This window comes from Linepithema humile, chromosome 4, assembly GCF_040581485.1.
Source record: "Linepithema humile isolate Giens D197 chromosome 4, Lhum_UNIL_v1.0, whole genome shotgun sequence".
NCBI lineage: Eukaryota > Metazoa > Arthropoda > Insecta > Hymenoptera > Formicidae > Linepithema > Linepithema humile.
Window position 1 is genome coordinate 5,216,469 of NC_090131.1, and position 15,094 is coordinate 5,231,562.

The window sequence follows — 15,094 nt, forward strand, 5'->3', positions numbered from 1 at the left end:
TCCTTTCCAGATCTCAGTCTTGTAATAAAGATCTGTGGGCACAGATCAATGCGGCGTTACAACAGACCGGCAAATGACACAGAGCGGAGCCAGGCGTGACGTGGCTCACCTCCCTACCCCATCATCCTCAACCACCCCCGCCGCCTCCACCACCGACAACGACAACTCTCGTACTACAGCATCAACATCCCTGTCACCCCCATCCACAGAGCGTCGTATGCGTTCACGGGCTGGCTGCAGTCAACAAGCTCGCTTGGGACAAGATCTCCATACCATGCATCATTGAGGAGCCGGCGGTGCATCAGCTACCGCCGCCGCCGCCGCCGCCGCCGCCTCATCAACACCAGATGATTGCCGGTCTACCGGGACCGTCCGTGTGGCAGGATCCGACCGACAGCCGTGGCACTCAGGGGATCAATACCAGAGATGAGCGAGATTTATCTCAAGTTTAGTTAATGTATCTAGAATCGCGTGAGTACTTTATAGTTGATAATGATCAAGATGTTGATGAGGACGCATGAGTTACGTTAGGTTAAGTATAAGTGAGAGTGGACAAGCTTAGTATATAAATTTGTACATTAAGTTTTACATACATACATTTCTATTTGCATAGTAAGATCTAACGTAAAGCATTGAGTGCACTGATCTATAGACGCATCTTCTGCATGAAGTGATATGTGTATATTGTATCAATCAAAATTCACGTTCTGATTTTGAGTCATATCGGGTGCGTGAGCGAGTCATAGAGTACGCGAAGCATTTCTTCAGATTAAATTTAGTTACCCATGAGACAATGAATAAGCTTTACTGATATATATGTAATATATATATCAAGTAATATATATATATAGTTTTTTTTTTATTTGGACGAGAATGCAGTAAGCGATTATTATCATCGATTTTTTTTTAAATATATATATTATATTATATATATTTTAGGTATTTGGAAACGTTATAATTTGAATCTATAAGAGAAAAATATTGCTCTCGTTTTGATTTTGTTTATTACGGTGCCTGCATGCACAACTCTTCATATCTATTAAATCAATACGATAAATAGGATATAATTTTATACAATTTATCTACTGAAACGTCATACAGTGGTTCCCAATTATAAGAACACTCTTCGGTCGATCTAACAGGAATGTTAACTTGTACATCTTTAGAAACTGTCTCTTAAATTTTGCTGACGGTTGGACCTGAAAAGTGGAACAACTATGATGAAAAACGAACGAGATTATGAAAGGAGCTGGCATTAGATAAAACAGTTTGTTTGCCAAGAGCGAACTCAGAGCCGTTATGAAGGGCGTCTGACAAGCCATCGTCCTACAATCTGTTATAAAGTTTGATTTCCATTTCCTCCTCGGTGATTTGCCCCCTGAACTTTGTGACGTCGGTGTGCATAAATTCTTCAGCATCGGTATTCTTTGATGGGAATTCTTCAGCATCGGCATTCTTTCTCTGCCGGACCCAGTTCCGGCGACCCAGTTCCCTTCCGATTGATAGAAGTGGAATATATATATCTTCCAGAATATTTTCAGAGCGTGACAGGGCGCGGAGTGCTATTAGAAATAGAAACTCACCCGAGTGATTTCCTTTTTCTAATAGCACCCCGCGTCCTGTCACGCTGTGAAAATATTCTGGATATTCTGGATATTCCATGTGAAAAGTTAAAAGATTTGTCTGTATGAAATTCTTCAATAGCATCAACTAATTCGATTGTAAGTGTATTATTATAAATTAATATTTTCAATAATAGTTTATCAATTTTTTCTAATTAAATTAGTCTAATTAAACTGCAATTTGAAGGATGACTTTAAATTATTCTATTGTTTACAAAGGCGGCATTTTTCACGAAAATACAGGTCTAACATCTTTATAAATTAATGCAACCATACTTCTGATTGCTTCGAAATCTTAATACCTTTTTTTTTCATCCATCAGGTGATCCAAAATTTTCTATATAATATTTTCTATAATATTACATATATATTATAGAAAAATACATATACAAATTTATGCACATTTAATTTAAATATATATGTTTTATGTACTACTGTATGACGTTTCGATAAAATGAGATAAATCATATAAAGTTATATCCTATTTATTGTACTGATTTAATAAATATGAAGAGCATGTAGATACGGTAATATAATTTCAATCGAAACAGATTATTTTGTTGGAGGATATGTATTGCATAATGATGATTGGTTCTTCTTCTTAAGGGGTCAATGATATAAACACATTCTCATCTACAGAAACAATTGCATAAAAAATTAAACAGATATCGCAGCAATGGCCATAATTTAATATTCATATTACGGCTTTATATAAATTACATTGCACAATTTAAATCAATCGTTTTAATATCATTAAACTATACTATTTTTTTTTAATATCTGATGTACTTATATTTCATTACAATGCTGTACTTATCTTTATTATAATAATATAAAATTTACGCGTTTGATTGAAAAGAAATTGTTTTGTATAAAAATATTTATATATACATGCGTTTGAGGACGTAGATAGGTTTGATTTTTTTTTAAAGAAAAATAATTTATTAATCTACGAAAGTATGTTTTACATAAAATGATATGTGTATATGCAAAACATATGTTTTACTAAAATAATATTTCTAAAATTTGTTGCTAAAATTTTTACATCCATTTAATATAATTACTAAAATATGCTATTACACGCCAGATATGCGAAGGAGTATAATCTGTTATGCGGAATTATTTTTTTAGTTTGTTTTATGTCTTTAATTCATTCATTCAGTTATTAAAAAAATGAAATAAGAGCAGTATTTATTCGAACAAATTCTCTATTTTTATATTTCTACATATAATTAATTAATTAATAAATATGTGTGGTAACAAATAGCAGTAATAACGATATAATGAAATAGCAGACAATTTAATTCGATAATTTTAATACAAGAAGGTGACTTTGCCTTTTTTTGATCATATAATTTAAGCTATAAAAATCCGTTATATCTATAAGTAAAAATTACACTGGCAGCGTAAGAATATTAGATACCGATAACATGAAGGAAACAGTTTACTTCAGTTCATTTAATGAATTCAGAATTTGCACTTTATTTGCAAAGTATTATTTGCTGTTTCGAAGATAATAACATTAGTTTTTTTTAAGGGATATAACAATGTTATTTTTTTCATGTGGGTTTCAAAGAAATCGGTGATAAAATATCTATACTGCACATTTATCATTTATTTTGTTTTATTTTTTATTTTTATTTATCTTTTTATTAAAGAAAAATAAGACGAAAAGAAAAGTCAAAGAAAGAGGAATGAAGAGAGAGAAAAAAATTAATTTAAAATATAATTTATGAAATTTATTTATAAATATGATTAATTATAAGTTATTTTTAAAACAAAATTGATACATAGTATAATATAATTTGAATATAGTTCGAAAAAAGTATTATTCTGAATTTTTTTTATTGATGAACACATATAAATCAAATGAAATTAAATGACAAACGTGGTGTGTAATGTATTAAATATGTATTTTTACTTATATTAAGTTTTACATACGCAACATGTTTAGTAAATCACAGTATAGTCAATGAGGAAACGATTCTTCGTGAAAATTATGATCAAATTATTTGGATAATCTTTGGATATGTGCTTTTTCTCTATTATATAGCAAAGGAAAATATTTACAAAAGTTCCGGTGAACTCTAAAATATTAAAAAAGAATTTTCTTGCTTTCTTTAATCACTTTCATAAAATGCATTTGCATAAAATGACTGTACATGTAGTATATGCAAAGTAACCTTCAAATTTTTCTAGCAAATTTTATGAAAATGCAATGTGTAAACTTGGTAATTTGGCAATTGCAACAATTAATTATTTTGTTCATTTTGAAATTTTGTTAATTAAGCAACATAATTGTTTTAACTATTTATTACTTGATGACGTAATAATGCGACTGTATGATATTTGGATAAAAGTAATTGAATAAACAATTTGTAGGTAAATAAACAATTTAAACAATTAAATTTATCGATTCAATATTCTTGACCAAAGATCAATGAATTACGAATTGTTAATTTTAATCGTCGCACTAAAAATGTCAATGTCCTGTATCTTGGCTTAATTAACAAAATTAAAGACATTTAATGTTTGTCAGATGCTATAAAAATATGTATATTTCAAAGAAGAAAAAGTTTATAAAAACATGAGGAGATTTAATTTATTCGATTGAAATTAATATGTTTAACGATACGGTGTCATTGAAGATTGAGTTAAATTTTCAAAGCTAATTTACATGGTAAGAGGAGCTTCTTTGAATGATCGAATGAACAACATTTATGTATATGAATCTAAAATTAGATTTATCCTATTATCAGATATTGAAAAATGCACTGACCTTTATACGTCTAGACGGCAAAGAATCAGCTATTGCCGATAGAAGCAAAATTACAGTTATGTAGTTTTGTTTTCAGATTACGTTCTAGTACACAAGAGCTACACAAGTGAATTAGTGTAGATTTGAACTATGAGTTTTGTAACGTCTCGAAAATATGGTATATTTCACTGAATAATCACATGAATATTAACAAAACATTGAATATTAACAAAAGATTCATGATTAATCGCTCAAAAAATTCGATAGATACTCTCAATGCATATATTACATGTATGCATTTATCGTATATGTACAGTTTTTTTTGCCTTTGAAAAAAAGAGACAGATTGGAAGAGAAAAGAAAAGAAATAATATTAATAAAAAAAGGGAAGAGAAAGAAAAGAAGAAAAGGGAAAAAAAAGGAAGAAAGCAGTTATATATACAAAAAGTTATAAAAATTAAAACCGTATAATTTATTAAATTTATATATTTAAAGCGTTATTATTTTATAATATAATATAATTTGAAGAAATTCCGCTGTGCCGAATTTTTACCGACGTAAACGTATGATTTATAAATTAGATAAGATTAGGTCGTGTATAATATATATCGTAGTATATAAGTTCTTATACGAATTCGGTTGGATGTGTACGCCTTTGTGTACATGAATGGAAATACTTTTTTACGAATTTTTCTTTCAGGCAATATTATAATTCATTCCAAAACTGACAATCACGTTATCGCTGCTCTGATTTTACGCGACATTCCATTTATGTCGTGAAATTTATTACATATACTTATAAAATATATTATAAGATTATAATTATAAAAATTATCAAAAAAGTGACGTAACACGCGAAAAGCGTTGTGAAACGAAAGATACAATGAATAAGGAATATTTTATTCCAAATATTTTATTCAAAAAAAAAAAAAAAAACGGTACACTTTCTGATTTTTCATGACGTTCCATTTATGTCGTGAAATTTATTACATATGTTTTTATAAGATATGTTGTATAAAATTATAATTATAAAAATTAACCAAAGAGAGACGTAATATAAAAATTTTTTGTAAAATGGAAGACATTATGAAAAACGGTCTGAACGGAAAGTTCAGCCACTGATGAGTCACACGACGTGTTGAAAAGATACAAGTCGTACATTTGAATGTCCAATAATGCGTATTAATATGCCCAATACAATGCCACACAAATTTACATAAAGGCGTACGCATAGTATATAAATGACTGATACCAGTGAAATGATCAGTATAAAAATGTGCAGCATAAGGATAGTAAAAAAAAAATGCTAATTAAATATATTTACATTAAATATATTTAATACTTTTTTTTTAAGATGTCGCTTTGTGAGCGAATAAGGAATCCTCGAATGAGAATTAAACACAAATGGATGTGCTGTCACTATTCATTTTTGTTGTCCGTCGGCTCAATTTATACTCATCTTTATGTTACACTTGTTATAAAAGAAATAGCGCACCATAGACTTTAGTCTACATTAATGTCTCCAACCGAATTTACTATTGCGTTGTGTTTTACATGTATAGACTTTGTGACTCGCAAGATCGATGTAAAGCTGACGAAATATGTGAAAATGCGCATGATTGGTAATGAGAGATGACTAAAACACACCGATCACCAGGACAATTGCTGGTGACGTTAAAAAGACTTTCTTTTTTGCATAAAATAAAATACACATTATATTAACGATCAAGAATCAAAATTCATCTCAGACTTTGACTCATGTCGGACACGAAGAATCATCGAATGTACGCGGAATCATTTCTTTAATTGGTTTCAAGCTTTTCACTGCAACTCGATAGAAAATCTTCTCTTTATCAATAGACAAAGTTAATTCTTTTCTCAATTTTCAATAACTGACAATTCTTTTATTAACATTTAAATGACATTTTTTTACAAAAGTAACACGAGGGAAGAATCAATTCTTTCAGTAAAGAGAACATTTTTTATTCAATATTGCCATTGAAAATATAAAACTATTTCTCTATATATAAATAATAATTACTTAACATTACATTTGAATTCTTAATAAAAATAAATTTTTGTTATCATCTAGCACTATATATAGGCTTGATCCACATTATCGCTCCGATTACAATTCAATCACGCTTCGCTCTTGATTAAATATTTTTTGAAACAATTAAAAAATATTTGATCAAGCCGAAGCGTAACTGGATGATGATAAGAGCAATAGTGTGATTCACGTCTTACTATTCTCAAATGAACTGTCACGCGCCTTCTTTCCGTTTTCTTCTCTGTTTTTTTTTTTTTCGTCCGTTACATTTTATTTCGCTTTTCTTGTACCGTAGATTTACATTATATTATATTACACGATCGCAACATATTCTCGTTTGTCATTATTGACAATTCGTAAACGAAATGATCTCTGTAATTTTTAAAGTGAAATAATTTAAGATATAAATAAAAAGGAAAACATTATACAGCCGACATATCACCTCCAGATTTGAGCCACCTGTCCACACTCAAGACCAGCTTCGCGTCTTCGCGAAATGCAACGGAAAAAAATCTTTCTTGTCTTTATTTTTTTTCTCATTTTTGCTCTTCTTGACATGCGAGCATTACGCTTTTTGCTTCATTTTAGAACAAAAATAAATTATTGTTTTAACGCTTTTCTCTAATTTTCTTACAACTATAATATCGTGTTTGGTGGCTCGTAAATAATAATTGTAAAGACCCATTGGTACGCCATATTATTATTTAAATCATCTATTACACTATCATAGAAAAAGAATAAAGAAAGAGAGAGAGTTCATTGCTTACATTAAATCTGGTAGCCTAAAAACGAATGATAAAGATTAAATAATCTAAATGCCGTGACGCGTAAACGATAAGAGAGGAAAGATTTATTTTCACTATGTGTAATTAAACGCTATAGCACGCGTGTGACACCGCCGCCGCGTGAAGTGTACGATGAGTACACGATAAGTGTTTACGATAATGATAAAATACTTGTTATTGTTTTTAGTATGAACTCTGAACAGTGCCTCGTCAAAATCTATGTGAAACACTTTCCGTAAGTCGAGAGATGTTCTACATAAGGTCTACTGTCTGTAATTTGTCCACGATATTGTCTACTGTCTGTAATTCTGTATTCTTCGTCAAACGCTGCGCGCAGGACTGTCATTCGGAATAGCAAGGAAGTTAAAGAGTTGAATATTAAGTTCGCGTAGCGAACGCTTGTAGAACACCGAAGTAAACCACTCGAATATCGAGCGATTATCGAAATTGTCGACCGGATCCTGTAAAGTCCACAGATTTAAAATCATGTTGCTTCATCGCATTGATAGATTTAACGAAACATTACTCGCCTCACAGTTCGTAATGAACGATTAATCCGATTAATCTGATCTCATTCACTCAAGCTGTCCTGCGTTTTCGAGATTCAATGCCGCTCTGGCGGTCGGGAAATATTGAGAAACGCACGGCGGTTCTTCGACACGACGCGGTTCGCATTCACGTGCGTTCTTGTAATAGCGCTGAGCGATATTTAGAGCGACTAGACATCCATAGATGACAAAGCGAGGAGGCGTCGCCGCGTAGGCTCAACGTTTGTGTACGCGAAAAGCGAATGTTTTAAACGGCACTGCCACTAATTAACGATATCACGACGATGTTTGCGATTAGAAGGAGCAATACTGAGCGTTAACGCTGGCGCGCTTGCGACGTTGAGACTGCAGGCGTTCTGACAGATGCAGCTTCGCGCTCACGAAGTTAAGGCTACGCTTTAGCAGTTTTCCGAAACACGAAAAGATTTCGTATGAATGAAAAGTGAACTCATTGACATCCTAATTAGACAAGCTTCGGATCGTCTATTTCATATTCCGAACGCTACATTCTTCGTAAAATAGACAATCGATACGCAGTATCGAGCCTTAACTTTCGTGACTCTCCCATTCGCTACACACGCAGACAGTCAACAATATTGTACAAATACTTCGCGTCGTGATCAATAGAGAATCTTACTCGGACAAAGGAAACGTTTCGTTCGTACATTTCTTACGTATTGAGCAGCATCTAGTGGACGAACGGGAGGAAAACGTCGTCGTAGTATTTGCTCCAGATACACATTTGCGTGTTGTGCGTATAATCGATAACGATGCTCGTAGCCGTAGACGTCTCATTAGCCTACCTTATGATTAGAGGATTTATTACCCGTAGAGATCTGCGGTCCACGGTTTCTCTCGCGGAGAAATGACACTTAGCATGAGGGAAATGTCGTCCTTCAGCGATAATTATGTTAGATGTATATACTAGACTATGTGATATACTAGATGTATTTAGATATATACGAATGTAAGCCGCTAGAATCTATTGTCTACTTTACGTACCGTAAATTGATCGGCAGTAAGTTGAGAAACGTCTCGGCGCGTTTCGTTTCAATACGCGACTCCGCATGCATGCGTAACAAGAGGCGCCAATTAGAGAAATGGTGGTAATCGCTCGAGATTGACGCGCTAACTATGTAGCTACACACAGCGTAATAATGGATAAAAGAAGAAAATGTGCGGAGGAAAGTGAAAAAGTAAAGTGTCCCTTTTAAAGGGTTTGATTCCTTAAATGTCTCTTCACTTTTTAACTTTTCCTAATATTTAACTGTCTTTTACATGATCTTCTTTTATATCTGCTCGAGCAGTTTCATCTCAATTTACGGCACGTGTTTGTAAAATAATAAATTTGTGTATATGCTTGTACATGAAAATTTACGAGTACGCGTATACTTCGGCGCGTATGCGTGCGCTTTGACGTGGAACACTCGTGTTTTTACTGAACGAAAAAGAAAAGATTTTTGTGAAAATAATTAATATTTTCACACGCGATTGTTGTTCAGGTGATTTTTTTCGCGAGAAATATAGAGGAAGAATTAGCTACACTAAATGAAAAATATTGAGATTAATTATTCGAAAATAGAAGAAATCAGTTGTTCGAAATAGAGAAACGCGAGAATCCGGAACAAGAGAAACTGTGACTCTGTATAAAGACTTCGAGAATAGTTCGTTAACGTCGTAGACACATTTTTTAATGATATCTTAATTTCGCCACACGCTACTCTCATCGCAGACATGCCAATGTTGTTACATAGAGAATCATACTTCTGGAGTTGCTGAGATCGAGCATTTCGCAAACGTTTCTGATTGTTGCGCCGTTGTAATAAGCGGAGCCGCTGACTGTAATTTATCAGTGCGTGTATAAATTCGAGATAATTTTTTCTATCGTGTATCGATAGAAATGTGTACAGCAATCATAATAGTTAAACGAATTTCGATAGCATTAAAAATTATAGTTGCAACGAGCAGTCTCTAGACCCATTTTTCACATGTGCGATTATTTTTCTTTACCGTTTTTCTTTATCAGCGACTTATCGCCATTTTTCCGATTACTTGCTCAATTCTTGTACGACCTCGTCAGTTTGATATGCGCGGCGACGGATAAGCTTTTGGAATTAACATTTTATTGAGGTTAGATAATAATGCAAAAATAAATATGTGAAAGGACGTAATGTCACGAAGACATTTGGTGCGGTATAAAATTTGCAACGACATCAACGATATCCTAATATCGGCGTATGGAATGCAAATAAGTGAAGAACGCATTCCGGATCAATGTCTTTTTCATTTTTCTACTGAAAGTAGAAAAAAAGAAATGTATCGGCGACACGAAAAGAGATATGTTGCGGGACATTTCTAACAGTGTAAAAATGACAGTCGAAAGCAGTTTGCGCGCAAACGCGCTGAGAGTCTGCTGAAAACGTATGAAAAAAAAACACATTTTTAGTAAATTAATATATAGCCCTTTATCCTATCACCATTATATAGAAATATTTAACATGTCTAAATAGTGGGATATTAGGATAATTCATTTTCTACACGTTTTTTCTAAGGCATTATTATTTCATCTGTTTCCAACGTTGAGATTTTATTGAAATAATCACGTGGAGTCTTCTTGGAAACTTAGAAATAATTTTTTGTCGTTAAAAATATCTCCTGCATTGGAGAAATATGTCCAGAGGAATCGCGAGCAGCGCTGATCTCACTTGCTGTATAAACAATGATTATTATTCTCTTGAAGTTGACTGGAATTTTGTTTTTAATTCCAACTATTTTTATGTCCTGTCTTCATTGTATAAGTGAGACACACATTTATCGAAATATTACGAAATATCTATATACTGTAAATAGTACACGAGCCGTGCTGCCGCTCGATCGCGATTACGAGGGACACGACATTTCTCTCTAAGCAGTAGAAAATAACGGAGATTTAGCGAAATCGCGAAATTTGATCGCGCCAAGTATATTTTTCGATGATGACGAGTTTTCCAGAGATTTAACGAAATTCCCCCGTTCGGAAAGTCGAGTCCTTGTCGTGGTACGATCCTGCGACATCGTAGTAGTTGATCGATTACTTATCGAGGTTTTAAATATCAAGATCAGCGCAGTTTTGTGGAGACATCGAGCACAATATCTGCGAGAATTCTACGCGTTATAAAGCTCGAACGTCGATCAGAATATTGAGAAGCGAGAATTTCACTGATGTACGAATCCAATTCGACTGTATGCCAAGCGTCGAAATTTTAAGAGAGGCGATTTCTTTGCTCTCCACATCGCTGCACTGATTTATATATATATATATATATATATATATATATATATATAAATACATATACGCGTTGATTGTGTAAAAATTCATTATGTCGTTGATTGATAACTCCGAGATTAGAATTAAACACCGGTTTTCGTATTTCAACATTTTTTAAAATTTTTATCTGAAATTTCTTATTTCGATTTGTTCTGAGAATAATTTTGATGAAAAAAATACTTTAAAAACCATTAATGATTGATTTTATGCGTATTACTTAAGATTTCCATAATAACAGAAATATAGACTGTGGAATTTTTTATTTGTTTCACGAATCATGTAGGATAGGCCTAACATTCGATAAATCTGATCGCGGGAAGAAAGGAAATAATTTTTATATAAATATCTCGACTATTGACATTGATTCGAGATTGTCGAGCGAAGATACGCGCATCTTCTGCCATAATTATTGTCTCGCACGTGCGAGATATAAGCTGTTAGGCCTATCTTGCTCTCGATCAACGACACTGTCATTTGAGATATATTATATATTCGTCATGACCATCATATAATATATCAGGTTTACTCTTCAGGTCATTGAGTAGGGCGTAGAGTTTTTTCAACTTCTAGGTGTTAAATAAACGAGAAATATTTTATAAGTACGCATATATATCTATAGACACGTATATATTATATCACGTATAAGGGCATTACGCGTGTGTAATATATACTATAAATATATATCCAAATGTACAATTTCACATCGTCGTGGATGTATTGTTATAGATTAACTGCGTAAAAGTGGCCTCGCCGTGCTCTAATTGGGGAATAAAAAAAGGGGCCACTCTCGCTTACTCTTCTACGGAACACGCGTAAAAGTATATATACATAAAATCTGTCATTATTCCCGCTAAGATACTTATTATTATGGCTATTACGGCATAATAATCGTGAATGTTGTGCAGTGGATCTATTTATGAATCCGTCGATCGTTAATGTAATCAAACGTGTTCTCTGCGTGAGTTTTAATAGAACACTTCAAATTGATTCTTGTGTTTCTTTTCTCCTCCAACTTGTCCCATCATGATATCATCCAAAAAATATATCGATGCGACATATTCTCTTTTGAGCATCCTACAAGAGTAATAAAAAAAGATATTAAAAAATAATTTGCTGCAAGAATATAATATAGAATAATTACTTTTTTAGGTAATTATTTTATGCATTGATTTATTTTATTTTTTACTACAAAGCAAACTGATTTATTATAGATATAACTTGCATTTTTTATATCACGAATAAAAAATAAAATAGTTTTGTTAATAAAAATTATATGATTAGATAATCAATGTGATAATTAAACGTTTCAATGTCGCACAAAATATTAATAAAAAATATGTATGTTATTTAAAAAGGAAAGTATAAATTAATTTATTAATAAATATGTATGTGGCCTGCTACGATATCTCGAAGAAGAGAAAGGATTCCCGTAGCAGTCGTGGCCGAGTGGTTAAGGCGTCTGACTAGAAATCAGATTCCCTCTGGGAGCGTAGGTTCGAGTCCTACCGACTGCGAGAGTTGATCAATATTTTTTTGCCATTTAATATTGAATATCCTAAATAAGTATGTCTATTTCGTAATCAATATCGTCATATGTTGCGTAAAGCTATTTGTCTTGCGATTTGTCATTGCGTCAATGTGCTATGTTTGCTGTATAATCACGAATTATCTCTGTTTTTTTTTGCAAGTTTAAATAATACATATAGAAATTGATTAATGATTGAATAACGAAATGTAGAAAATTACAACGATATGTGAACGCTTAATCAATCAGAAACAGACAGAAAATGATAATAAATTATGAAAGCGTGTAATTTTCAGAAATCAGAAAAGAAAACGATTTTATCTAAAATGTGCCTGCTTATTATAGATAAAATCAGAATGCGAAATGATATTTTTCGTAATCCATCTTATGCATTATTACAGAACTGTGCCATTTGAGTAATAATGGATCGATAGAGCTTTTGATTTTATAGATACACCATTTCCGTTTCTTGTGTACCTTAGAAAGCACATTTCCTATTTTAACAGACAGTGTGTATTTAATCGCATCATCCTAAAAAAAGATGGAGATTGTAAGAATTATTTTCTATTCTATTATTGCTATCAATGTTGTTCGTTCTAATATTTGTCAAGAAACCTGCGTCGATCAATCAATCCAAAAGGTCTTACAATCAATTGTGTATCAGGACGTGATTATCAGAATTCGAGAACAAGACGTTTATGACGTGAAACGCGTACTAGATGCTGTCGCTCAGACTGTGATTAACATGCGACCGTCACAAATTTTTATCGTCGGAAAATCTAGCTTTCAGCCGCGATACATGGCTTCCTATCGCACTCTGTTAATATACATTTACGCATCGGAGAACGATGTTAATTACAGAGAATTAAACGCGACAGTGAACAACATGCGCCTAATATCTTATCCTAAGCATGTGCCGAGACTCATGCTAATAATCGGCTCGGAGAAACGTGCGTTGGACGCGCAAGATTATCTTCAACATTTGTGGGATTTAAGAGTCCTTGACGTGATTATCGTAGAAGTGTCTCTTCATTCCGAATGGCCGCTTTTCGTGGCTGTACATTGCTTCAATGGATTCGACTACTTGAGATTAACCGAGATTGGCGATAACGGCACCGATTGCTACTCGGTCAAGTCGCAAAACATGTTCGGTGATACGTTGAAAATAACCTTCGAACAGACGGGCCCTTACGGCACGCTGGAGCTTACGGCGAACGAAACGCTGGAGAACGAAAACGGCACGGTCTTGGAGCCTGGCAAGCTCGGCGGTCTAGCCGAACTGTTCGCGGCTTCGCTATCGAACATCCTGAACGTTACGATAGTGCAGCCGCGCTTCTGGCAGGACAGCGACGTGATCTACAACGCTCAAGGGCTTGTGTACACCGATTGGTACAGCATGAACTACGAGCACACCGTCGCCGTCGGCGACGATAGAATCTGTCTACTGATGCCGGCGATGTCGGTGGACAATATGTTCATCGACGTCACGCAGATCATCATCACGATCTTCGTCGGGATCCTGCTGGCGGCGGTGGTGTGGTGCGTCTCGGTGATGCTGAAGGTTAGCTCGCGGGCTCGCGACCCCCTCAACACCATCAGCTTGCTCCTCGGCATCTCGCCGCTGCACAGACCGCAAACCCTCGTGGAAAAGATCCTGTTCATCGGCGTGATGATAACGGCGGCGGATTATACGGCTCTCTTTCAGGTGGAACTGTTCGAGCTCGTGATAGAATTGAGGAGCGACAGCCGCGTGTCCACGTTCCAGGAACTGTACAATTCAGGACGGAAGGTGATGGTCTCGCCGATAGTGCACAGAGAGCTCGAAGTGTCCGGGGAACTGTCCGCCGAGTTCTTAAAGAGGTTCACGTCCATGTCTGAAAATGATCTGCTAAAGTTAGACGCCTCTAAGGCGTATTTCATGTCTGAGATCGACGGCAAACTGAGGGAAATCGCGTTCGTGGACCGCAACGGTACGCGACTCTTCAAGCTCTCCAATCTGTGCATCATGTCGCATTTTCGAGTGCACACGCTCCCCGTGAAATCGCCGTTCAAAAATGTGATCAATCATCTGCTGCTGTCGCTGACGGAGTACGGCTTCACAGCAAAGCACCTCGACGATTTCTGGAGGAACAAAGGAGGAAGGGATAACGGGAAGCGGGGGAGTGAGATCAGTCGTAACGATTATTCTGTACATTTGGCGTCTGTTGTTCTTCTCGTGGGTCATTCGATAGCGTTCGTTGTTTTTATAGGAGAAATATTAGTTGCCCGATATTATGGGCGCAAGATTCCACTTTGTACTAAACTTCTACAAATTATGCAAATTAAGAAAAATGTTAAAACTGTCGGAAATTAGCACTGGCATGCTAATTTTTTTTTTTTGCACTTTAAAGTATATTTAAAAATTTGTCTGGTGATGTGTGCATTAAAAAATATCTTAAAATAAATTAATAAAGATAATTAAAAGAATATATATGTCTAAAAAGCTTTAAATAATCTTTA

General features: G+C 34.2%; 1 protein-coding gene and 1 non-coding gene across 3 annotated transcripts in view; both read left to right on the forward strand.

Annotated features, from left to right (window-relative positions):
- Dora (Dorado) overlaps positions 1–12,057 on the forward strand; it is a 60,859-nt gene extending 48,802 nt beyond the window's left edge. For both annotated transcript variants that reach the window (XM_067353572.1, XM_067353573.1), the window contains exon 21: positions 11–12,057. In XM_067353572.1, coding sequence (XP_067209673.1) covers positions 11–77 — 67 coding nt within the window. In that variant the 3' untranslated portion in view covers positions 78–12,057. The remainder of the gene's footprint in view (positions 1–10) is intronic.
- Positions 12,058–12,502: 445 nt separating this feature from the next.
- Positions 12,503–12,584, forward strand: TRNAS-AGA (transfer RNA serine (anticodon AGA)). The gene has a single exon. It is a non-coding gene; the product is annotated as a tRNA-Ser (tRNA).
- The last annotated feature ends 2,510 nt before the right edge of the window (positions 12,585–15,094 follow it).